Genomic DNA, 26794 nt, shown 5'->3' with positions numbered 1-26794 from the left:
CTACCCGAAGATTGACAGCCAAGCAGCCTAATCGTCACAAAGACTAACGGGATTGGCAGAATACATTTTTCTCCGTGAGGAAAACACTTTTTATTTATCACTATCTTTTTAGTTTAGTTTTTTGTAATTTTCCATTACATTATCAGCGAGGAAACCAGTATTTTCATCACGAATTTCCTCTATTGGTATTCCCCCTACTGTTGACGTTTACGCTTCAACAATGGAATCTATCCGCCCTCAGCGACTTCAACCAGGGATAAGATTTGGAGCTGGATCGACTGGGACCCTACGCTCCTCTCTCCGGCCCGGGGTTACAGTTCCAACCGCACCTCTGCTGCCTCCCCCGGCCTCCCTAAGTGCTTCCTCCGGGCCACCCCCGCCGCTTCAACTCCACAGTCTTCACGGCACTATTGGGAGTGCGGGTCTCGGAACAGGGGTGGCTGGATTCGGTCTATGTAATCCAGGGAACCCGGCGGTCTTGAAGGAGGCGGTGGAGGCTGTTGTTCGGAGCTTTGCTAAGCATACGCAGGGCTATGGCAGAGGTAACCTGGAACAAATTAGTCGCAGAATTTTGGTCCTCCGACTTTCCCTGGCCGTGGTTCAAATGTAACTCACCGTAACTGTGATTAAACTGACAAAAGGGATTGAATAGTGTAGTAGTGCATGTGCAACATACATAGTGTCACCAAAACTGCACATCCAGTTGATAACAGTAGGCTACATGAACATACCGAGTTTATGATAGCCAATATTTTGTCATATCTAGGCTAATGACTACAGGATGCAGTTCACTACAGGATACTGTTGCGTGCTCATTTTACGTAGCACTTGGGCACTCCATTCGAAATTTGGCACTTCAAGTCACAGCCAATGTTTTAGAGTAGGCCTAGCCTATATGTTATACTATCATCCAAAACCCAATAAATGAAATGTGGGTAGGCCTATTCAATTTTAATTTACAGAAGTATGATGATCTTATGTACTCTTTCATCATTTTGAGTCTATGTGGACTTTTGGTTAGGCCATCATTGTAAATAAGAATTTGTTCTTAACTGACTTGCCTGGTTAATTAAATATAATGAAATTCGGACAGCTTCAGTCAGTTCAGTGGGTTGTTCCTTGTTGTTTACTTATCCAAAAACATCCGGTTATTATATTATATCTCCAAATATGTGCGAAAGCAGTGTTCCAAGTTTTAATCCTTACTCATATTCAATATTCCATTGTGTCACTTTTATTCTTTCAAACCTGAATACCAAATGAGTCCACCGGACCATATTTAAAGGTAGACTCAGCAATTCTAACTTGAGCTATTGAGATGAGCGAGACGCAAGACTCACACACAGTATCTGTGCAAGTGCACATGTTCGCTTCATGCTGTCACAGCATGGTAGCCATGGGACCAAAACAGCAAATTGAGCCTTGCGCTTCAATGCTCTTAGTTGTTGCAGAAATTGACCCACTATGCCGTTTACTTTCTGCATCTACGTCATATCGCTGAGTCCACCTTTATGACTCCATGCAGTCTAATGTTAAACTGTGTCATTTTATGTCTCATCCAGTAAACGTGGTGGAAGCCTTGCAAGAGTTCTGGCAGATGAAGCAGTCAAGAGGGGCAGACCTCAGGAATGGGGCGCTGGTGGTGTACGAGATGGTCCCATCAAACAACCCACCCTATGTTTGCTACGTCAGTCTCCCAGGGGGAAGCTGCTTTGGGAGTTTCCAGGTGAGCTAACCTGTGACTGTAGGCTGTCTCAATAAAGTTGTGGGCACTAAAACGCTCCTTGGGTGGAAGGCCCCCTGTATAGTATCTCTGAGTTAGTGAAAGTGCTTGAAAAGTGTACTTATTATTACTACTACAGTATAATGGTTTAAAATTGTGTTGGTGTAGCTGTATGAATGAAATTCCCTATCTGGCCATAACCTTAGGGATTTATCCGTCTGTACAACTCTACTCATGCACAAATGCTTCTACCTAAATCAATTCTGCCAATCTGACTTGATCTTCCCGAGTACATTGGTACAACTCTACTCATGCACAAATGCTTCTACCTAAATCAATTCTGACAATGTAACTTGATCTTCCTGAGTACATTGGCCCTGGATTTTCAGATCAAATGTCAATCACTGGGAGCCTCTTCTGAACTGTCTTGAGAAATGTCAAGGGAGAGCAAGCGACTAATTAGGCCTGGGTCATGTTTATGGGGGCACCCCGTAGCAAAAAGTTGTGCAATTGAAAACAATGTTTATGCAGTGTCTTTGTTTACCAACTGCTGACTGTGCACCCATATTCTGTTGGAGTCAAAAAACACTCAGCAGAAATGTTTATCCAAAGAGACTTACTGTACAGTGAGTTCATACGTTTCTAGTATGTGTATGTGATTCCTGTTTCTTATCGGAGAGGTACAGGTAGTCCCTCCCAGTTTCAGTCCATTTTCTTCTGTTTGTTGCTTAATGAACATGACCCGGATGTTTCTGGAACTTTCTCCTCACACTGTTCTGTTGTTTATCTGAATACTTCAAGAATGTGTTAGATTCTCCAGTACTATTGTATACTTTTTAGCCAGTAGTTAAAGGGAGCGCTCATGAGTCAAAAGTGGTCCCCTAAAATTGTGTACTATGTCACATATGTGCAGATATGTGTACAACATCATTGCTCTCGCTCTGCTGTGTGTGCATGGATGTACAACTTGCTAGCTGTCACTCAATTGACGAGGGGCTGAAGCTCATTGGTTGAACTCAAATTGTTAGTGGGCTGGCCCACGTGGGGGAAAAGGGTGCAGCACAGCTCCCAGAAAAACTGTCGCTTTCATGGCAGAAAAATAGCTAAATCGGGGTTTAGAACCCAGTGTACCAATGAGTGTATGCTCGCAACACGTCAAACAAATGAAATGCCTTGCTTGGGTGGAGCTCCAGTAGTGCTCACTAGATTAGTGTCGTAGGTGCAACAGTGGGTGAGGATGGCTGGGAAATCGCAGATTAAAACCCGATTTTGTGTATAGAGCACACTTCTGGCAAAACAGAATTCAGTTTTTCCCCTAGTTTGTCTTCCATTTTCTGTAATGTTCCATATGATAGTTTGCAATAAATCTCCGCAAAATGTTCTCTTTCCGGTCTGAAAACCGTGACAAACATAACACCAACGGGCATGTGAGGGGAGGATTCTTGAAATGTAACATCCAATCAAAATCTTGCCGCAGGGAGCCTGCAGACCATTCAAACTGTTTTTGCAATTCAAAATTCTCCAGACATCCAAGGGAGGCATGACAACGACGTGATTTTGGAAGGTATGGCAAAGTAAGACTATATCCAGCCCAAAGCGGGAGGTTTAAAAAAAAAATACTTAGTAGTCGCCAAAGTTCCAGAGCATGTCTTTAAACAAATGTCTTGATAAAGCTGTCTTAAGTATCTAATGAAGTTAAGTGGCATAGTAGCACGTTTTACATAGTTTATAACTTGACCAGAACTGTTGAAGTGTGTGTAAATGTTGTTCTATACACTGAGTGTACAAAATATTAGGAACACACATTAGGAGTCCTTATATTGAGTTGCACCCCTTTTTGCCCTCAGAACAACCTCAAATCATCGGGGCTTGGACTTTACAAGGTGTCAAGCATTCCACAGGGATGCTGGTCCATGTTGACTCCAATGCTTGCCACAGTTGTGTCAAGTTGGCTGGATGTCCTTTGGGTGATGGACCATTCTTGATACACACGTGAAACTGTTGAGTGTAAAAAAAAAACAGCACTGTTGCAGTTCTTGACACACTCAAACCGGTGTGCTGGCACCTACTACCATACCGGTTCAAAGGCACTTAAATATTTGGTCTTGCCCATTCACCCGCTGAATGGTACAGATACACAATCCATGTCTCAAATTTCTCAAGGCTTACAAATGATTCTTTATCCTGTCTCCTCCCCTTCATCTAAACTGATTGAAGTGGATTTAACAAGTGACATCAATAAGGGATCATAGCTTTTACCTGGATATACCTGTTGATCTCATCCATGAATGTATACATAATTGCATTCAGTATGAGCCGTGTTCCTATCTGTTAAATAATCCACCAGTATTATTGAAATAGTAATGACTGCTTTAATGTACATTCTTTTTTTCAAATGTTATTTTCAATTCTAAATCATACTAGAACTTTAGCATTGAGCATACCAGAATATTCCATGGGAGGATTAAATGTTTTGCCATTTCTTCCTCTCCTCGAATTGGCTGGCTACAATGCATACTGTGGTTGGAAACTCATATGGTGGCTCATCTGGTTGTAATTAGAGCCAAATATTGAGTTTAGAAGGAGCCGTGACACCCCTCCCCACATTCTCCCCCTCATCCCATTTGCACAGGGCCTCCCTTGCCTCTATCCTTCCTAACTCTCTAACTCTCTCTCTTTCTTTCTTTGAAATAATAGCAATGAAGTGGAAGCATCGATATTACCTAGACATCATTCTGAAACATACATGAAACAAGATTAACATAGATTTCAAGTGCTTAATCTTTCGAGATAAAGGTCATTATTAAAATTAAATATATATGACTTCCAGAAGTCCCGTACAATAATTTGACTCACCCATATTATGATATTGCATGAATCACAGGGTCATAACGTTACAATGTATGCCAAAGGCAACATATATTTTGGGGGGACTTGGAAACATTCAGAAAAGTACTAAATATGTTTTATGCTTTACTTTCGGCAGTTTTGTCCAACCAAGGCTGAAGCAAGACGCAGTGCTGCCAAGATCGCGCTGATGAACTCGGTTTTCAACGAGCATCCTTCCCGCCGCATCACAGATGACTTCATTGAGAAGAGTGTATGTGAGGCGCTGGCCTCCTTTAATGTGAGTGGCATTTAATGTATTTTTCAATGTACACTAACAGAAGCAGTGCACACTGGTCTTTAATATAATCCATACTGCAGCTCCTATTAAAAGGTCATGTCCTTATGAGGGTAAGATCTTAATCTGATTGGGCTCTTAAGGAGAACAAGACTGGATGATTGGACTCTACTTGTATTTTACAGGGAAACAGAGAAGAGGCAGACAACCCCAGCACAGGAATTGGAGCATTTCGCTTCATGCTGGAGTCCAACAAAGGAAAGTCAATGTTGGAGTTTCAGGTAAACAGGATGGAGTAACGCAAAGTTTGGTTACTTGTGATGATACAGTGGATGTTACGGCAATGAAATGTAAGAAAAGGAAAAGGTTGGACTGTATATGAGGCCAGTTTAGGAATGTTGGTGGCACTATGGTACGTTGGTCAGGATGTAGGAAATTAGGAGATCAGTAGCGGTTTGTGGGTAAAATCACTGTGGAAGCCAAGCCATGAAAAAAAATACATATTACAACCTTTGTGTTGTGATAATTAGGCTGTTTGCTCTATAACCTGTACGGCTTGACACCGTGATACATAGACCAAAAGCCATGACAATATGAAGACACAGTGGCTGAATAAATTCAACCACCCCTTTGTTTCATCACAAAACCAGAGAGCAACATCTGTCTGGTGGATTCCACAAAGCATATTGCATGTAACAAACAGTTACAAGACCTACAGCATGTTCAAGCACGTTAATGTTTCTGACATTTCCAGACTACTAAACAACTATTGATTTCGAACACCGGAGACTTACCATAAGTCGCTGCATCCACTATTCCAGCTCCATTCCAACTTCAAATCACCTATGCTTAGCCTAACACAGTGACAACTAAATTATACCAAAATCGATTTAGTCCTATCAACATAAATTTCATGTGGCTGTCCATGGTACTGATTTCTGTGTGTGCATGTGCGTAAGTAGAAAAAACATGTTGACTCACACTACTTGTAGAGAAACGCCAAAGCCATCCTCCTTTCTTTCATTTTGACGAAACGGTCTATGAATCTGTCATACAGTACACACTTTTAGTTTTTATTGTTCTAGGCTACCTGGCTAAAGTGCTTGCTAGTCTAACTTCCTTTCATGGGTAACGATGAGCTAGCTAGTTAACATGCCAGCAGCATACCACCCTGCATACCACTGCTGGCTTGCTTCCTGGTCAGCTCCTGGATGGGAGACCAGTGCTGCTGAAAGTGGTGTTGGAGGGCCAGTAGGAGGCACTCTTTCCTCTGGTCTAAAAAAAAAAATATCCCAATGATTGACACTGCCCTGTGTAGGGTGCTGTCTTTCGGATGGGACGTTAAACGGGTGTCCTGACTCTCTGAGGTCCTTAAAGATCCCATGGCACTTATCGTAAGAGTAGGGGTGTTAACCCCGGTGTCCTGGCTAAATTCCCAATCTGGCCCTCAAACCGTCACGGTCACCTAATAATCCCCAGTTTACAATTGGCTTATTCATCCCCCTCCTCTCCCCTGTAACTATTCCCCAGGTCGGTGCTGCAAATGAGAATGTGTTCTCAGTCAACTTACCTGGTAAAATAACAGAAAAATAAAAATAAAAATGTGCCTACTACATCTAGCTACATATTGAGCTTCCATCCACTCAGGCCAGGGACACAATGTATGAATTTATGGTTTGATCAGAATCACCGTTATAATCTTTGGCCAGTACGTTGAATTAAGCAAAACCACATCTCCAAATCCCTATCTCCATCCATGGAGAATTTAGGAACATGTTTGCTAGCTAGCTAGCCACCAGAGGACAACAACACAACGAGATGCAACAATTCAAGTTTTTTTCTGTCAATGACATTTGTCTTCCCTTGAGACTTTTTTTTGGTGTGCCAGGACCATTCACAGTTGACCTCATTCAGTTTAGCTCAACTCTGATTGGCTATTATTGTATACTTTTTGATTAAGAGAGGCCAATAGCTTGCTGGCTTCCCTTGCATTCAATGTTACCGGAGGCAACAATATCATACTCTTTTGACCCGACGGCATCAGATAGATGGGTTACTCATACAGAGACAGAGGGGCGCTCTTTTGCTCGCTCGGATGCTTTCTCCAGTGAGATACTGTCCGCCTCTCAAATCAAATTGTATTGGTAACATACACATGGTTAGCAGATGTTATAGAAAGAAAATTGCAAAACACAGAGAGACGAAAGATACATTATTTTATGTTATTTAAAAAAATATTTTTCTTGGTACATTTTTGGGGGAAACATGGCTTCGCTTGGCATCCATGAATACACATCACTGGAGGAGATGGAGATGAGGAATCCAAATACTGGCTATTCTTTGCCCACACAGATACAAAGAACACATGGGATTGGTTGGAGAATGTGAAATTATATTATGGTTTCTACAGAATTATAAACAAGGGAGATGCATACATGTTAACATAGACATGGCTAGTGGTGCCAAAACTACTGGTAATTACACAAAGCCGATAACTATATTGTCATTTAGCTTTGTAACTCCAGTTCATGAAAAAATATAAACTTTTACTGATCGGCCCTAAACTATAGCTTAATTTATGATCAAGAAAACCAGGAGTTATTTCTGAGTGTTTATTAAAGCTGGCTGGTTTCCTCACCTCTGCTTTATGACTTAGCACTCTGGTTTCCCAGGTTGAATGGGGGAAAAGTCTGCCGTTGAACCTGATAAATGCAACGGTTTGAGACTCATGACAGCATGAACTAAAGCAGAGCATGCCATTTTCGGGAGCAATTGAAATAATCAATAACCAAATTAAATTGAGATTTTACACACTTAAACAGAGATTTGACTTATTCAAAGTGCACTTATCAGGAATGTCGAGGACTAGAGATGGCTGTAGATGTCAAGGACTAGATAATGAGACCCACTACATGAATGAGTGTGAGGACCATCGTGCGTGCAGAAGAAAATTGGAGCAAAACCATGTATTGGACTCTGTGGTTCCAGGAATTTCCTAAGAGCATGTTGGTCTGGCAAACAAATCTGGACAGAATTGCTAGCCTCCAGTTTTTCATTGTTTGTCATCCAAATCCACTGAATCTAATGCATGGATTGGTCTTTTCCAAACCACAGCTTATGATTTAGGGCTCTACACATGCAAACAAATGATTGCTACTTATTGACCATCTCCCTCTTTTTTTAAATGTAACCTTTATTTTACTAGGCAAGTCAGTTAAGAACAAATTCTTATTTACAATGACAGCCTACCAGGGAACAGTGGGTTAACTGGCTTGTTCAGGGGCAGAACTCCAGAGTTTTACCTGGTCAGCTAGGGGATTCAATCCAGCAACCTTTCGGTTACTGGCCCAACGCTCTAACCACTAGGCCATCTGCCGCCCCAGCCACCTCTTAGCTCCCATTACCAGCCTTAAATCATTAAATCTTGTGACTTTGGCATTAAAAACTCATAGCCTTGTGATAATAATCAAACTTGAAATTGTGCTTAGTGCCAAACAGTGCTTTCCATGTGGCGCAGCCACACACAACAATGCTGCTTGTCGACGCTGAACTGTTTTCTTCTTTCAGGAATTGATGACAGTCTTTCAGCTGCTGCACTGGAATGGTAGCCTGAAGGCCATGAGAGAGAGACAATGCTCCCGTCAAGTAAGATCTCATTTGGATAATAGTACTGATTATTGGTATCACTTTATTTCATAGGCCTGTTTCATTTGGTATTTGTCCTGGTGTTAAATAAAACATGATTTGGTGTCAATCAGTATTTTTTTGTATGTATTTCAAACAATTGTTTTTCTGTTTTGTTCAAATATTTTTGGTTTATTTTGTGTGAAAGCAATGACTTATGACCATTATGTGTAAAAGGTAAGTAAGTATGTACAGTTGAAGTCAGAAGTTTACATACACTAAGGTTGGAGTCATTAAAACTTGTTTTTCAACCACTCCACAAATTTCTTGTAAACAAACTATAGTTTTGGCAAGTCGGTTAGGACATCTACTTTGTGGATGACACAAGTAATTTTTCCAACAATTGTTTACAGACAGATTATTTCACTTATAATTCACTGTATCACAATTCCAGTGGGTCAGAAGTTTACATACACGAAGTGGACTGTGCCTTTAAACAGCTTGGAAAATTCCAGAAAATGATGTCATGGCTTTAGAAGTTTCTGTTAGGCTAATTGACATCATTTGAGTCAATTGGAGGTATACCTGGGGATGTATTTCAAGGCCTTCCGTCAAACTCAGTGCCTCTTTGCTTGACATCTTGGGAAAATCAAAAGAAATCAGCTAAGAACTCAGAAAAAAATTGGAGACCTCCACAGGTCTGGTTGATCCTTGGGAGTAATTTCTAAACGCCTGAAGGTACCAGGGTTCATCTGTACAAACAATAGTGCGCAAGTATAAACAGCATGGGACCGTGCAGCCATCGTACCACTCAGGAAGGAGACGCGTTCTGTTTCCTAGAGATGAACGTACTTTAGTGCAAATCAATCCCAGAACAACAGCAAAGGACATTGTGAAGATGCTGGAGGAAACAGGTACAAAAGTATCTATATCCACAGTAAAATAAGTCCTATATCGACATAACCTGAAAGGCCGCTCAGCAAGGAAGAAGCCACTGCTCCAAAACTGCATAAAAAGCCAGACTACGGTTTGCAACTGCACATGGGGACAAAGATCGTACTTTTTGGAGAAATGTCCTCTGGTCTGATGAAACAAAAATAGAACTGTTTGACCATCGTTATGTTTGGAGGAAAAAGGGGGAGGCTTGCAAGCCGACGAACACCATCCCAACTGTGAAGCACAGGGGTGGCAGCATCATGTTGTGGCGGTGTTTTGCTGCAGGAGGGACTGGTGCACTTCACAAAATAGATGGCATCATGAGGGAGGGAAATTATGTGGATATATTGAAGCAACATCTCAAGACATCAGTCAGGCAGGAAGTTAAAGCTTGGTCGCAAATGGGTCTTCCAAATGAACAATGACCCCAAGCATACTTCCAAAGTTGTGGCAAAATGGCTTAAGGACAACAAAGTCGAGGTATTGGAGTGGCCATCACAAAGCCTGACCTCAATCCTATAGAAAATGTGTGGGCAGAACTGAAAAAGCTTGTGCGAGCAAGGAGGCCTACAAACCTGACTTTTACTCCAACTCTGTCAGGAGGAATGGGCCAAAATTCACCCAACTTATTGTGGGAAGCTTGTGGAAGGCTACCCAATATATTTGACCCAAGTTAAACAATTGAAAGGCAATGCTACCAAATACTAATTGAGTACCGGTATATGTAAACTTCTGACCCACTGGGAATGTGATGAAAGAAATAAAAGCTGAAATAAATCATTCTCTCTACTATTATTCTGACATTTCACATTCTTAAAATAAAGTGACCTAAAACAGGTATTTTTACTAGCATTAAAAGTCAGGAATTGTGAAAAACTGAGTTGAAATGTATTTGGCTAAGGTGAATGTAAACTTTCGACTTCAACTGTATGTGAGCAAATTTGAATATGTTTATATTTCTGGCACTTTTGAGAAAAATATTTGGACACACACCTGGGTCCCATGTGGCTCAGATGATAGAGCATGGCACTTGCAACAGCAGAGTTGTGGGTTTGATTCCCACAGGGGACCAGTTTGAAAAAGTATGAAAAATGTACGCATTCACCACTGTAAGTCTCTCTTGATAAGAGCATCTGCTAAATTACTAAATGTACACTACAAAGCAGGATCAATGAATTCGCCAGATAACTTGCTTAAAAATTCTGATTTGTTTTTTATTGTTTAGAAGGATGAACTTGAAATGAGTATGGTGTAATTGACTCAACAAACAAAAACACATACTTAAGTTTTAGCTTTCTTAATGAATCAGAGAATCTATAGTTATTTCTGTTTGTTTATCAAAACTGGCTGGCTAACTCATTGATCCTGCTTTGTAGTATACCCCTCTGGTGTAAAGGAAGGGAAATATAGCTACATCATAACTCAAACTTCTCTGTTCTCAGCAACAGAATAACTGATCAAACTAAAGAGTTATTTGAGAAAAACATTTGCCTGACAGTTTCCATTAATTCCAGCAAGTTTGGAAAATAAAACATATCCCTCATCCTTACAGACTGCCAGTGATAGTATTTAATTATAATTCAAATGGTACAGCCAACACCACATCTCAGTTCAACTTAAGTACAGAATGGGGCTGAAACTCACTGGAGATAATTGGCTGAGTTACACTCTGGCTTGAGTTAGGATGGAATGTCATGCTGAAGGAACCTATCTAAACCACATTGTGTGGGCTGAATGAATACCTATGAAGTGACTCCGTTCCAGGCAGAGTCGGGTGACCTAAATGTTTGTGTTCAGTCCTCATTATCTCATGCATCTTACATACATAAATGACTTTTAAGGCGTCGACTATGAGCCTTGATCAGAGTTTGATTCAAGTTTGTAAAAAATGTTTTACCAGAATTTAAAGCATTTTTCTTTGACTTCATCTGATCTCAAACATTAAAATATTCAGGCTCTATGCACACCTTTAAGTTTTCATCCCCCACCCTTCATGTTTGCTTATCTAAACATTGGCGCTTTCTGACATTGTTTTTGCAGTATGGGGGTCAGTTCAGGCAACTTCCAATTCATTAAATGAATATAAATTCACCTGAATAGTCAAATTGTGCCTCAAACCTGGCTTTTGCCAATCTACGCCATTCAGATCACAAGTCAAAGAGGAGGAAGAGCAACCAGCAACTCCACGATTGGGATAGATACGACTCAGTTGTACTGTGTTTTCTAGGGTTACGGAGTGCTTTCGCCCTGTGTGTCTCTTGACTGATTTTAAGTATTCTATTTGGTCTGGCCTTATGCCTTTCATCTCAATGATTAAGGAGAGGGGCTGAGCCACTGGAGTAATTAGCTCACCCAGACGTCTCACATTCCTCATTTGAAATTATGTTATTGCTGGCCACGCAGCTCACGCATTTGTGGTTCCAGCTCATGTCAAATCCAGGCATTTCAGGATCATGAAACATAATCTGGAACTCAATCAAACCTACACTGCTAGGATACCAGTACTGTTGAAAAATATAATGATTTAATGGAGCATTTCTGTTTCCTACCCAGCTAGCCTGAATTTTCTAACGATCATGGCCATGGCGTCAATAAGGTCCATTCCGGCCTAACAACTTTTTTATTCTGCTTTCCCCTAACAGGAAGTGCTGGCTCACTACTCCCATAGGGCGCTGGATGATGACATGCGTACCCAAATGGCTGCTGATTGGGTGAACCGAGAGCAAGGCGTGGCTGGCACCATCGCCCAGGAGGTGGCGGCAACAGATCGAGAACTTGAGGAGGCCAGGCTGGCCGGCCGGGAGCTTCGCTTTCATAAGGAAAAGAAGGACATCCTGATGCTGGCTGTTGGCCAACTGGATGCAGCCAACACTGCCACCCTGCCTTCAACCTGCTAGGTATACGCTGGATTCCAACCCCATAACTTGATTCACTTCCATTTGCCCACGTTGACTTCCCCCTCACAGTTCTCAAAAAGTCTACATAGGTGTGGGAAACATAATAGTAACTCTGCATAGCTTCCACCACATGGCTTTTACCTGTTCAGCCCGATCAGATCTGCGAGTTGGGAGTCAAGGGCAGATGGAAGGAAGTTGGTTGTCAGTTTGGAATCTGGCCTTAGAGATGGAATGAGGAAAAGTGGCCAATAACCATTGATTGTATAGAGACTAGCAAGGCAGCCATTTAGGAGCTTTCAATTATAAAACAGTGAGTGTTCTTAGATCTTTCAGCAGTTTTTTTCCAGCCCAGTACTAATACACCTAATTCAGTTTATGAAGGTCTTCACAATAAGTTGATTATTTGAATCAGATATGTTAGTGCTAGTTTAGAACAAAATCTTTAGGACCAGGATTGAATAATAAGAAGTCATTGAGGTCCTTTTGTGCTGCCATGTTATTGGATTTGTGAAATTCACATGGAATAATGAAATGTTATCATTCCTCTCATTCCCTTTCTAAGCTGGTAGACAACGCTACCACATGGGCAAAGTTAAAGCCCATCACTTGCCTTTAATGATCGTACAGGACATAATCACAAGGATATTGTCACAGAACGATCTTTCTCACCAAAATAGACCAATGTCTGTTGCTTAAGCATGCTTCATTAAGGACTATGAAAGTTATTTGAACATTTATGTATAGCTCTTACATTACAGATCTTATATACAGAGGTAGGATCTTAATTTGATCACTCTTTTGTTGCTGAGGATTTTCCTGCACCACAGGAAATGCAGATTAACTTTTGTAATTGACATACATTTACTGAAAACCCACACTAACACACGGTTATATAGTATTTCACTTTTCATGAAGCCTACTTTTGGCCAGATAAAAGCCTTACCACCGCTCAAGCAACGTTATGGACTAAACGTTCAAATCCTGTTGCTGCAGGATTATTTTGCTGTGACAGCATAGGTCAAATTAAGATCCTACATCTGTAGAGTCTATCATCTAGTGATAGCCAGCCTTATTTGCGAAGAAAGAACCGCTCCTCCGACTCAAACTGATGTCACTCGTAAAATAACTAATTGCCTAGCTTTGCTTGCTAGAATGTTTACACGAATGTCAGTTATCCAACAGTTTTTTTTCTGGCCTTGCAGCTTTTAATGACTAAACTTTCAGCGTTATCATTCTAAGTCGGGATCATTTACTGTCACTAAGCCATTTTTAACTAAAACACACACAAGTAATTCAGCCGATACTGATATACGGATTGACCACTGCATTGATTCTAACAACTGTTTAAATGTGAGTAATGTGTGCAACACAAAAACATAGCAAACACAGTGCACAGTGTAGTAATATATGGGATTGCAGTTTCCCCCTAACCACAAGTTACTCTCAAGGTAAAACATTTATTAAAGCGTTTTGGCAGCTATACGCTGAAAATAAAAATTCAAAGGACAAAAAAAACATGTAGAATCTCCATCATAAATGCTCCATGGAAAGTGTTTTTAGTCCAGGACTCGGCTTAATCTTTTAGCCATTATGAAATAACAGTGGATCCTTCTTGAATTCTTTTGAATTGATGTTGTTTTGGGGGAATTTCACAGAGGCTTTACCATACCGGTACGAAATGTTATCCAGTCATGCGATCTGCTACTCTGAAATTCTCTTGAAATAGACCCATTTAGAAAACACATTTATTCAGGGATCAGAGCACACAGAGAATCCATTCATGTTCACATTGAACACCAGTAAATGCCTATGTCATATCACAATGGCAATATCACACTGACAGCTACAGTAAAAAAAAAATAATGAATGCGAATCAAATGCACCAAACATCACGTTAATGTTGTATCATAGTCCCAATGTCCTCTTGGGTTTAACATTGTATCCTACTTACTATATGTCTCTTGATGGAATTGTCTATGGTATGTTTTTTTTTAAAGAAAATAAGCAGAGAGAAAAAAAGATTTAGCTAACTTGCCCTAACTTTCCTGAATGTAATGATATATCCCAATAGCAACAGCAGCGCAAAATAAATTGCCGAGATGCCCGTTAGTTCTGGATAGCATTTCCATTGCTCTTCTTTCATTGACAGTATTGGTTAGTGTTCTTCGTTTTTCTACCAAGCCAGGGTAAGGCATTTCATGTGGTTCTCAATTTCTATAGACCTGGCACCTGTTTCTACAAACAACAGCCATATCAATTGAAGTGCAATCCATTGTATGCTTGTCCTAATTCAATTAAGAAGTGAACCTTTTGTTAAAACACACAGCCAGGTCCATTATTATTGGCACCCTTAAAAAAAGATGAGCAAAAAAAGACAGTATAAAATAAATAATACAAATACTAAGCTATATTTCATGGTTCAAAAAAAGGGAAATTAGATTACTTTATAATGATATAATTGTTCAGAGAAAGAGCTTTAGTTTAACCAGTAATAAAAAATGAAACATTTAAAGATGGGGGTAAAACACCAGCACCCTCCACTTGCAAGGACAACGACACAGAGACTCTTTCTAAAATGTTTTATAAGATTGGAGAACATATTGGGAGGGATCTTAGACCATTCCTCCATACAGAATCTTTCCAGAACCATTATGTCCTCCGTCAGGGCTTATGGACTGCTTTCTTCAATTCAAACCACATGGGGTTCAAGCCCGGAGACTGAGATGACCTTTGCAAAATGTAGGTTTTGTGGTCAATTAACCATTTCTTTGTGGATGTTGATGTGTGCTTGGGGTTATTGTCTTGCTGGAAGATCCATTTGCAACCAAGTGTCATCCTCCACTTGCGCCCAAGTGTTTTTGGCTAAAACGTCCTGGTACTTGGTAAAGTTCATGATGCCGTTGACCTTAAAGGCCCCAGGACCCATGGAAGCAAAATAGCCCCATAACATAAAAAAATGCACCACCATATTTGACCATAGATATGAGGTACTTTTCTGCTAATGCTTCTGTTTTTCAACGCCAAACCCACAACTGTTGTGCATGGCCAAAGAGCTCTATTTTCATGTAATCTGACCTGTCCTGGTGCCCTTGTTAAGGTCAATGGCATCATGAACTTGTAAAACCCTGGTTGCCTCAACCAGGAGGAGGCTGACACTTGGCTGCAAGTAGATACCTGACTGTATTTGTGTTAGCTATTGGAAATCATATTTCATGAAGTGTCTGGTAGGTGTATTCTCCCATCATGCTTATTTGTGTGAATCATTTATTTTTTGTATTTTTCTTTTAAATGTATAATGGTGTGTTACAGATGGTTTTTATGGCAGTTGTCTGCTCACCATTAATCACGTACATTGTTAAAAAATGTAGTTGTTTAATGTTTGGGTCCCACTTCTATATAAAGTGTAGCTTAAACAACCAATCTTACATGGTAATTAATTACATTGGCAGGTATATTGTTCACATTGCTGTAAGAGTATGGTTTCCAATTTCATTTTTTTTGAAAATCCAATACTTTTATAAATGTATTTTTTTTTACCAGATTGTTAATGTGTACCTACACTGTAATTACACTAAACCTGTCTGTGTAATTACCATGTAAATACATGTTTTAGCGACACTTAATATAACTTGGGACTAATGTTTGCGTGTTATTCCTTTTAACACAGGTTGCAATCTTTTTATAAACTGTTCAAGTCATGTTATTACCCTGCCTTCTCGCTTATCAAGTTGTGCATGATTCATAAATCCATTTGTACAAAATGTGATCTATATAAACTTTGTTTTATACAGTCCTTATGTATTTTATATGACCAGTTTTAAATTGTTACTTTTTTACTCAATGTAGGTTTCTATTTAGATTTGTATACATAAAATGCAATAAAGCAGCCAAAAACAACCCTCACTGATTCCAATGTCATCCTTTATGAAATAATTAAAAGAAAAGCGTAATTTGCTGGAGCACACTTCCTCGTGAAAAAGTCCAGAATCTCTGATTGGAGTCTGTTTTAGTGGAAAAACAGACAGAGGGCCTTTCTACTGTCTTACTTCAAGTCCCAGTGTCCTTTTCTTCCTCTTCCCTGGTGACCTGCATTAACAGAGCTAAGGTGAGGATGTGGGGGAGGAGGGATCGTTGAAGCCCACAGACACAGTGGGGGTGCTATTACTGCGGAGCTGTGGCTCAGGCACTGTGCCTCCCAGCTGACGGATAGAGTTGCACATAGGACAGGGGTAGTCCGAGAGGCCCTCGATGTCCTTGAAAGCCTGGTTAATGATGTGGCCCCTACACTGGTCACAGTAGAAGTGTCCGCAGACCAGGCGCTGCAGCCGAGCCTCGTAGGAGATACAGCTCTGGCAGTGCGGTGGGTCGAGGTCCAGGGAAAGACTACACATCTGAGGGCTGCTCTCCTTCTTGGCAACATGTGCCACTGTCACCTCTGCTGGCGAGCTGTTTCAGTGGGAAGAAGGAAATCAATATTCATTACCTCTTAAGACCTAGCTACCATTAATTTCAGCCTTATAATATACAGTATACACTCCCTTATGTATTTATTTGGACAGTGAAGGTTAAACTTTATTTGGCTCTATACTCAAGCATTTTGGATTTGAGATCAAATGTTTCATATGAGGTGACAGTACAGAATGTCATTTTATTTTAGGAAATTTGTAAACGGTTAAATAAAGTCACTATGTATCTAGTCCCCACATTTGAAGGTGTCATAAGTATTTGGACAAGTTCACTGTATTAATGTTTCCAAAAGTTTTGTATTTAGTCCCATATTCCTAGCATGCAATGACTACATCAAGCTTGTGACTCGACAAATTTGGATGTATTTGTAGTTTGTTTTGGTTGTGTTTTGGATTATGTTGTGCCCAATAGAAATTAATGGATAATAATTTATTGTTTCATTTTGGTGGTCACTATTTTGTAAATAAGAATATGTTTCTGAACACTTCTGCATTTTTGTGGATGCTACCATGATTACGGATAATCATGAATGAATCGTGAATAATGATGAGAGAGAAGGCACTACAGGCACTAAGATCATATCTCCAAGACATGCTATCCTCTCACCATTACCAATAACAGGGGAGGTAAAACAGATGTGTATGAAAGTACCCTAAAATGAACGGTGACATTCTATACTGTCGCCTCATATGAAATATGTGATCTCAAATCCTAAATGCTGGAGTATAGGGCCTAACTAAAAGTTTTAGCTTCACTGTCCAAATGAATATAGCTTTTAAACTGAACATGTAAATGTGACAACTTGACAACTCTAGTTCAACAAAGTGTCTGAGTGAGTGAGGAAAAGGACATGGTCAGGTCACCTCCATTCTACAGGCCTCCATTTTATGCCAGGGAGATTACATTCAGTGAATTTTCAGTTGTGTATCAGCTATAACTCAATGCTTGTTCAAAGATTTTAGTCAGTTAAAGTGTTGGCAAACTAAAGTTAACTATCAGAAATAGAAGAGTTCATATTCCATGTATTTTTTACTTTAACTCTCTTTGTCTGTGCATAATATAGCCTAAATTACGCAAAGTGGCAACCACTCACCTCTGTGCAGTAGACTTTGCACGTCGGGAACAATCAAAGCCCATGGCAGCAAGGAGTCCACGCATAAAGTCCATGTGAGACTTTTCATCATACCTCTGGCAAGACAAAGATATGAATTATTTGTTCTGTTTGTCCATTTTCTCACTAAACTAAGGAGCCTGTAGCCACAGGAGCCTGTATCCCATGTACCTATTACTCAAGTTGTTACTGATTCCTGTAACATTGACTTGAAACAACTATTTATAGAGTCAGTTAAGTGAACAAACTTGTTCTGAAACTGGCACAGCCAGGTATGTGGCCACTTTATCTTATCCAAGAAGTCACGCTCAAGTGAGATGTAAACTAGAGGAGCCTGTTTCGCAGGTGTTTCCATTAAGATAAAGTCACTGTTAGACAGCCATTGACAATTACACAGAAGTGCATAGCCTGAACCCGAAAGTCAGACATAATAAGAGATACCATTATGATACATTGTCAAAACAGGCAGAGACAAAGGTATAGGCCTATGAAAATGTTACAATGTATTTGAAATTATGTTCTGTAGTTTGACCCTATAAGGAATGCACGATTCAGCACGATATTGGTAAAAAATACAGAAAAATGTGAAATGTGATATTAGCAAAGAGTGGTTTTAATTATATGGGTGTGCGGGGCAGCTGCATCTTGAATGAGAGCTCACCGGTACAGACAGCCCACCACTAGAGGGCGACTTGATCTAATTGCGTTCTTTGGTTTTGCCGGATATGTTTCTTGCCCATCAGATTAACAACTTCCGCATAACGCTGCCCTCACGCCGGATTTAACATGGCGGCGGGACCGATTTCGGAGCGCAACCAAGGTAGATACGTCTTTATATTTTACTATGAACTTCATCAAATGTATCCATACGAGTAGTTTCCATTACATCTGAACCCATGGCCTAAAAATTATAGCTATAAATCTAGCTGAATGAAGACGTAGCCAGCCGTATGCCTTGTCTGTGTGACTCAATTCTATTGCCAAACAAAGCTCGTTTACAAGCCTACGTTTGCCATATGTACTGTAACAAGCTAGATAGCTAGCTATGTATTTTTACGTCCTGCCAGACTCGTCCGATTTGTCACTAAAGAATCTGCCGGGCTATGAATGGGTAGCTAGCGAGCTCAAGGTAGGGCCATATACCTAAATGGGACTGGCTCAAAGAGGGTAACATTAGCTAGCTGGACATGTTCCTAGCCTTGGTTGATTTCGCGCGTTGGGCGCACTCAATTTTTACATTCAGCAACATGTAAGTAATTCCGCAGATGCTCTTATCCAGAGCGAATTTTGTTATATATATATTTTTTTGTCACACACCGGATAGGTACAGTAAAACCGGCGACCTTTCGGTTACTGCCCCCAACGCTCTCAACCGTTAGGCTACACCCTTCTTACCGTCCCTGTCTTTGGCAAAACTGCGCTCGTTTTGCAGGGTTTGTGCTCTTGAACCAAAGACGTGATGTAACTGCAGCGTATGCGTGGAAACTAGATTTAATGCATTCCTGTGCACTGCTCGGTAATGTAAGTAATGGGAACCGATATAGGATATAGCTTCCAAAATAGGAGAAGTGTTGCTAAAAACCGGGTAACGGTAGTCATTTCCGCACGACTTGAAAATATCTTGTATGGCATGGGACCATAACAAGGTTTTATGTTTGGGCTTATACCCATCCACTTGATGTTTTGCTCTCTCTGTTACTTTAGATGCCACTGTGTATGTGGGTGGTCTGGATGAGAAAGTGGCAGAGCCACTTCTGTGGGAGCTCTTCCTACAGGCTGGGCCTGTGGTCAACACACACATGCCCAAAGACAGAGTCACGGGACAACACCAAGGTAAGTAACACACATACTCACAAACAACGCATTGGTAACAGAACAGACACATACCATCAGTAAGACCAACCAGATATGCTACACTTTGATATCTAACCCCAGGGTTTCTATCACATGGTGAGGTGGCGCACTCATGTTTGAAATTAAGAACTGTGTACAACTAAAACTAGCCTATGTAAAGAAGACAGATCATTGTAGATTAGGTCTATGCTATAAAACCCATCACTTGTTGATGTCATGTCATTTTTGGAGACTCCTTTAGAGACAAATAGCATGTAAAAAAAAAAAATGCTGATCAGAAATATAACCGTTAAAGTCTTATTGAATGTTACTCTTTCCTCTGTCCCCACCCCTTCGTAAGGCTATGGCTTTGTTGAGTTCCTCAGTGAAGAGGATGCGGACTACGCCATCAAGATTATGAACATGATTAAACTATACGGAAAGCCCATCCGTGTCAACAAGGCCTCAGCGCACAACAAGAACCTGGATGTGGGCGCCAACATCTTCATCGGTAACCTGGACCCGGAGATTGACGAGAAACTCCTCTACGACACGTTCAGCGCCTTTGGGGTCATACTCCAGACGCCCAAGATCATGCGCGACCCGGACACTGGCAACTCCAAGGGCTACGCCTTCATCAACTATGCCAGTTTCGATGCCTCTGACGCGGCCATCGAGGCCATGAATGGCCAGTACCTGTGCAACCGACCAATTACGGTGTCATATGCCTTCAAGAAGGATTCCAAGGGTGAGCGGCACGGCTCGGCCGCTGAACGCCTCCTAGCTGCTCAGAACCCGCTTTCGCAGGCTGACCGGCCGCATCAGCTGTTCGCAGATGCACCGCCTCCCCCCTCTGCGTCAACGCCTGTCCTCACCACCCTGGGACCCGGGATGCCCATGCCTGGTAAGTGTGTGTGTGCAAGTGTGTGCACCAGGGTTAAATAATTTGATTTCAGCTTCATCAATCAAATCAAATGTATTTATAAAGCCCTTCTTACATCAGCTGATGTCACAAAGTGATGTACAGAAATCCAGCCTAAAACCCCAAACAGCAAGCAATGCAGATGTAGAAGCACGGTGGCTAGGAAAAACTCCCTAGAAAGGCCGGAACCAAGGAAGAGACCGAGAGAGGAAACGGGCTATAAGGTGTGGCCAGTCCTCCTCTGGCTGTGCTGGGTGGTGATTATAACAGAACATGGCCAAGCTGTGGCCAAATTTTCATAAATGACCAACAGGGTCAAATAATAATAATCACAATGGTTGTAAAGGGTGCAGCAGGTCAGCACCTCAGGAGTAAATGTCAGTTGGCTTTTCAGGGCCAATCATTCAGAGTATTTCTACCGCTCCTGCTGTCTCTAGAGAGTTGAAAACAGCAGGTCTGGGACAAGGTAGCATGTCCGGTGAACAGGTCAGGGTTCCAAAGCCGCAGGCAGAACAGTTGAAACTGCAGCAGCAGCGAGAGAGCGCAAGCGAATATACTTGAATTCATACGGGACAGTGGATAAGACAGGAGAAATACTCCAGATATAACAGACTGACCCTTGACCCCTGACACAAACTATTGCAGCATAAATATTGGAGGCTGAGACGGGAGGGGTCGGGAGACACTGTGGCCCCGTCCAATGATACCCCTGGACAGGACCAACCAGGCAAGATATAACCCCACCTACTTTGCCAAAGCACAGCCCCAACACCACTAGAGGGATATCTTCAACCACCAACTTACTATCCTGAGACAAGGCCAAGTATAGCCCACATAGATCTCCCCCACGGCACAAACCCGAGGGAGGGGCGCCAACCCGGACAGGAAGATCACGTCAGTGACTCAACCCACTCAAGTGATGCACCCCTCCTAGGGATGGCATGGAAGAGCGCCAGTCACTCAGCCTCTGTAATAGGACTTGAGGCAAAGAATCACGGTGGAGAGAGGAGAACCAGCCAGGCAGAGACAGCAAGGGCGGTTCGTTGCCCCAGTGCCTTTCCGTTCACCTTCATACTCCTGGGCCAGACTACACTCAATCATAGGACCTACTGAAGAGCTGAGTCTTCAATAAAGACTTAAAGGTCTGAGAGTCTGCGTCTCTCACATGTCATACAAATTGAGCTCTATTAGAAAGCCCTGCCTCCAGCTGTTTGCTTAAAAATTTTCGGGACAGTAAGTAGGCCTGCGTCTTGTGACCGTAGCGTACCTGTAGGTATGTACGGCAGGACCAAATCAGAAAAGATATGTAGGAGCAATTTTGGGGCTTCACCGTATTTCATCAAAATATACAGCTGTGTGTCGTCCGCATAGCAGTGAAAGTTAACATTGTTTCCAAATTACATAACCAAGAGGTAAAATATATAGTGAAAACAATAGTGGTCCTAAAACGGAGCCTTGAGGACCAGCGAAATTGAGTTGATTTGTCAGAGGACAAACCATCCACAGAGACGAACTGATATCTTTCATCTCTCAGATAAGATCTAGACCAGGCCAGAACTTGTCCGTGTAGACCAATTTGGGTTTCCAATCTCTCCAAAAGAATGTGGTGATTGATGCTATCAAAAGCAGCAATAAGGTCTAGGAGCACGGGGACAGATGCATAGCCTCGGTCTGACTCCATTAAAAGGTAATTTACCACCTTCACACGTGCTGTCTCAGTGCTACGATAGGGTCTAAAACCAGACTGAAGCGGTTCGTATACATTTTGTCTTCAGGAAGGCAGTGAGTTTTTTTTTTTTTTTTTTTTTTTTTTAATGGGAGATGGGACATAGGCCGTTTAGTTGTATACTTTCTGGGTCAAGGTTTGACTTTTTCAAGAAAGGCTTTATTACTGCCACTTTTAGTGAGTTTGGTACACATCCGGTGGATAGAGAGCCGTTTATTATGTTCAACATAGGAGAGGGCCAAGCACAGGAAGCAGCTCTTTCAGCAGTTGGAATAGGGTCCAGTATACAACTTCCTAAATCCTTCAGGTATTTTGTGTGGGTACTTAGATAGTAATCATATTGCCTTGTATAGTCATAGACTGTGCTCTGTAGATTTGTAAGAATGACAAAAATGTGATTTTCCTCACAATGTGAAAATGTTATGTTGGCTTCACAATTCCTTGACTATAACTTGTTCACTAACACCAACACAACATTAAAACATCTACATCAAAATAATTTCAATTAAACTTTTTTTTTTGCAATTTCTCTCTCATCTTAATTTCCAGGCATGCCCCCTCCTGGTGCCTTCCCTCCTGTGCCACCCCCTGGATCCATGCCTCCTGGCATGCCCCCCGGCATGCCCATGCCCCCAGCCCCAGGGACACCAGGACCCCAGGGAGGGGGCTCAGGCCCCCCACCCGGCCCGCCACCCTTCCACCAGGGCATGCACCCGGGTAAGTCACTCACCCCGACCATATATTTGGATTGAGTACCACAGTCAGGAAAAGCTTGCCCAGATTGTTAAATATTGGAGTTCAAATTGTAGTGTGTGAAATTTTACGGTACTGCTATTTCTGGTAAGGAAAGAGAACATGTGTGTGATGAGGTGCATTAATACACTACATGGCCAAAGTATGTGGACAGCAAACGGCAAACATCTCATTCCAAAATGGTGGGCGATTATGCCTGGCTCGCAGACTTTGTTCCAATTCATCCCAAAGGTGTTTGAGGTCTTGGCTCTGTGCAGGCCAGTCAAGTTTTTCCACACCAATCTCGTCAAGAGATTTCTGTATGGGCCTCGCTTTGTGCATAGTGGCATTGTCATGTTGAAACAGGAAAGGCCTTCCCCAAACTGTTGCCACAAAGTTGGAAGCACAGAATCGTCTACAATATCACTGTAGCGTTAAGATTAGAATATCACTGTAGCGTTAAGATTTCCCTTCCCCGGAAGTAAGGGGCCTAGCCTGAACCATGAAAAACAGCCACAGACCTTTAATCTTCCTCCACCAAACTTTACAGTTGGCACTATGCATTCAAGCAGGTAGCGTTCTCCTGGCATCCGCCAATCCCAGATTAGACCATCAGACTGCCAGATGGTGAAGGGTGATTCATCACTCCAGAGAGTGCGTTTCCACTGCTCTAGAGTCCAATGGCTGCGAGCTTTACAACTCTCCACCCAAGGCTTGGCTTTGCCATGATGATCTTAGGCTTGAGCTTCATGAAGCTCCCAACGAACAGTTATTGTGCTGACGTTGCTTCCAGCGGCAGTTTTGAACTCGGTAGTGAGTGTTGCAACCGTGGACGCTTACACGCTTCAGCACTCGGTGGTCCCGTTCTGTAAGCTTGACTGGCCTACCACTTCGCAGCTGAGCCGTTGTTGCTCCTAGACATTTCCACTTCACAATAACAGCACCTACAGTTGACTGGGCAGCTCTAGCATGTCAGAAATTTTACCAACTGGTTTGTTGGTAAGGTGGCATCCTATGATCTTGCCACATTGAAAGTCACTGACCTCTTCAGTACGGGTCATTCTTCTGCCAATGTTTGTCTATGGAGATTGCATGGCAGTGTGCTTGATTTTATAGACCTGTCAGCAACGGGTGTGCATCAAATAGCCGTATCCTCTCATTTGAAGAGTTGCCCATATACTTTTGGCCATGTAGTGTATATGCAGTCATGCTTGCATGCATTTTACGTATGGGTGGTCCCAGGAATCGAACGCACTGTCCTGGCGTTGCAAGCGCCATGCTCTACCAACTAAGCTACTGAGGACCACCACCAATTATATTGTTCATGTCCAACAGGAATGCCCCAGATGTCTATGCACCCTCATGGCCATCCCCCAGGTATGGTGCCTCCACCGGGCCCCCCAGGATCCAACCAGCACCGGGCGCCTCCACCCCCCGGCATGCCCCCTCATCCACACATGGGCATGCCACCGAGAGGGCCCTATGGGCATCCCATGGGTAAGTGCTGTGCCTTCACAAGGCTAGGGGTCAATTCAACTCAATACAGTTCAGTAGTTGAAATCTCAAAGTTGGATAAGTAATTGCCTGACTCCTGATTCATGAAACCAAAAGTGGTAAATTGTTTTGCATCACAATTTTTCTTAGTTTAATGCTACAGTCTGCAATTGGTATGTCCATTTTGGACTTTAAAGAAATGTATTGTAAACAAACATTTTTACATATTTGTCTAAAGGGACACAGACATTTATACATTTTATGGATATCCAAGAGGTCTGTTTCCTGATATCCTTGTTGTAATGTGCTGCTGTATGAGATTATATATAATTGTGTGAATCCCTTCTCCCTCTCCCCCCACCCACACAGGTCACCCCATGCATCCAGGCATGAGAGGACCCCCTCCTCCCATGCCCCCACCAGGCTACGGTGGGGGTCCCCCTCGTCCGCCTCCGTTTGGCTTCCAGAGGGGGCCACCAATGCCACCGAGGCCCCCCGGTGGCCCACCTCGAGGCCCCATGAGAGGACCAATGCCCCCATAGACTACGGAGGACCACAGCAAGGCGCATGACCATGCTTTCATTTAGCTCTTTTAAAATTTGATTTATATTCTTTGATTTCTATTCTAGTACAATTTGGAGACATGGTGTAGCTCCATTTAATTTTTTTTTGTTTTTACATTTTCTTCACTGTACAGAACCGAACAAAGGTTCGGAATAAAGGTTTTTAATACAACAAATTGGGTCTTTCAATTGATGTCAAGTGATTTCAGTTTTCTTAGATGAGATTTAATTCAGAACATGCATCATGTCAATTAACTTGTGCTTTCCTAGTACAAACATAAGACACAGCATGTAGTTGGTCTCCTCAATAGGTTAGAAACTCCAAATGTGATCAAAAGGCCAGTCGTTTGAGACCGTTGGTAGCCAGGAAGAAAGGTGAGGCATGTCCATAATGGCAAGATGAATGAGAAGGTTATGTTTTGACCAGACAAAGCACAAGTCAGTTGACAGGTTCCAGACCAAATAGAAAATAAAACTTCTTCGCCTATATAAACCTTAAGTATTTTTTTTTATAAACCCCCGAATACAATGTTGCTATAGGCAGTGCTTTGAGTGGATTACAAATATATATGCTTCCAAACTAGAAAAAAAACATCTGTGCTGCCTCCATGTTGAATGTGGTTCTCACTCAGTCTGTTGCCATGGTTATTGCAGATACCACTTGTCTGATGTAGTGGGTTATGGAGGAGGATGTATAGGGCTGCATAATCCTACTCTGATATTTTAAGCCATTTTTGATCATTTAAATTAACAATATTGATTCTTGAAGATTAAAATTGGTTGATACCACCAAGCCCCAGTTGAAAACGGGGACTGAAATCGGCCTTTAGAATGATCAGAATTGGACACAAAGTTAATTGTGAATGGACCCAACATAGCTTGACCATGGAGACAGGATTTTAAGTGTATCAGGCCAAACCTAGGTCAACAACAAGAAAACAAGGTTGAGGTAAAATGTCTTCTGGTCATGAGAATCTTCCGGTTGTTTTTTGTTTTACCTTTATTTAACTAGGAAAGTCAGTTAAGAACAAATTCTTATTTTCAATGACGGCCTAGAAACAGTGGGTTAACTGCCTGTTCAGGGGCAGAACGACAAATTTGTACCTTGTCAGCTCAGGGGTTTGAACTTGCAACATTCCAGTTACTAGTCCAAGGCTCTAACCACCATTCTACCCTGCCACCCCAGTTCCAGGGTATCTGTTTTTTTTTAGGTATGCACTCATTTCACGCCACTTCGATAAAGCTACGACCGGAAGTGATTTTCATAGCAGGTTAGGAGAGCTTTTTTGTTGTTGCTAACCCTAACTCTTTTCCTAACCTTAACCTCAGTCTCCTAACCTGCTGCAAAAAAATAACATTCCAGTGGTAGCTTTATAAAAGTGGCGTGAAAAAAGTGTTTCTCTGTTTTTTTAGGTGGATAATGTTCCCTTGCATTATGAATGAGACTTATTGTACCTATCCTGACCTATGATATTGACATTTGAAATATTAAGCAGTTATGAGTTTTAATGCGTGCAAACGAAGAGGCTTAAAACCCTATATTAGGTTGGTAAATTAAACCCCCCTTAAAAATATGTTAGCTATTTTCATAGCGGTAGAATAACATATGTTAAATAATTTAAGCTTTATTATTAAGCTTACT

General features: G+C 41.8%; 3 protein-coding genes across 3 annotated transcripts; 2 read left to right on the top strand and 1 right to left on the bottom strand.

The window, feature by feature from the left end:
* Positions 1-5: 5 nt before the first annotated feature.
* On the top strand, positions 6-16201 carry LOC110488214 (LIX1-like protein). The gene is made up of 6 exons (XM_021560334.2): positions 6-542; positions 1563-1726; positions 4710-4850; positions 5033-5128; positions 8415-8492; positions 12050-16201. Exons 1-6 carry the CDS (start codon positions 221-223, stop codon positions 12302-12304), a joined length of 1056 nt encoding a protein of 351 aa, XP_021416009.1. The 5' UTR covers positions 6-220; the 3' UTR covers positions 12305-16201.
* A 5-nt stretch (positions 16202-16206) lies between these two features.
* On the bottom strand, positions 16207-18132 carry LOC110488215. Its single transcript, XM_021560335.2, has 2 exons — positions 17865-18132; positions 16207-16750 (listed from the first exon to the last, which is right to left on the bottom strand). The coding sequence occupies exons 1-2, from the start codon at positions 17936-17938 to the stop codon at positions 16405-16407; spliced, it is 420 nt and encodes a 139-aa protein (XP_021416010.2). The 5' UTR covers positions 17939-18132; the 3' UTR covers positions 16207-16404.
* Positions 18133-18545: 413 nt separating this feature from the next.
* LOC110488213 (splicing factor 3B subunit 4) lies at positions 18546-25328 on the top strand. The gene is made up of 6 exons (XM_021560331.2): positions 18546-18702; positions 19587-19715; positions 20077-20619; positions 22913-23080; positions 24431-24592; positions 24959-25328. Exons 1-6 carry the CDS (start codon positions 18669-18671, stop codon positions 25129-25131), a joined length of 1209 nt encoding a protein of 402 aa, XP_021416006.1. The 5' UTR covers positions 18546-18668; the 3' UTR covers positions 25132-25328.
* Positions 25329-26794: the final 1466 nt, after the last annotated feature.

Source organism: Oncorhynchus mykiss, chromosome 32 (assembly GCF_013265735.2).
Source record: "Oncorhynchus mykiss isolate Arlee chromosome 32, USDA_OmykA_1.1, whole genome shotgun sequence".
In the NCBI taxonomy this organism is placed as follows: Eukaryota; Metazoa; Chordata; class Actinopteri; order Salmoniformes; family Salmonidae; genus Oncorhynchus; species Oncorhynchus mykiss.
The sequence above is the reverse complement of the archived record's forward strand: the minus strand, read 5'-3'. Positions and strand labels throughout refer to the sequence as shown.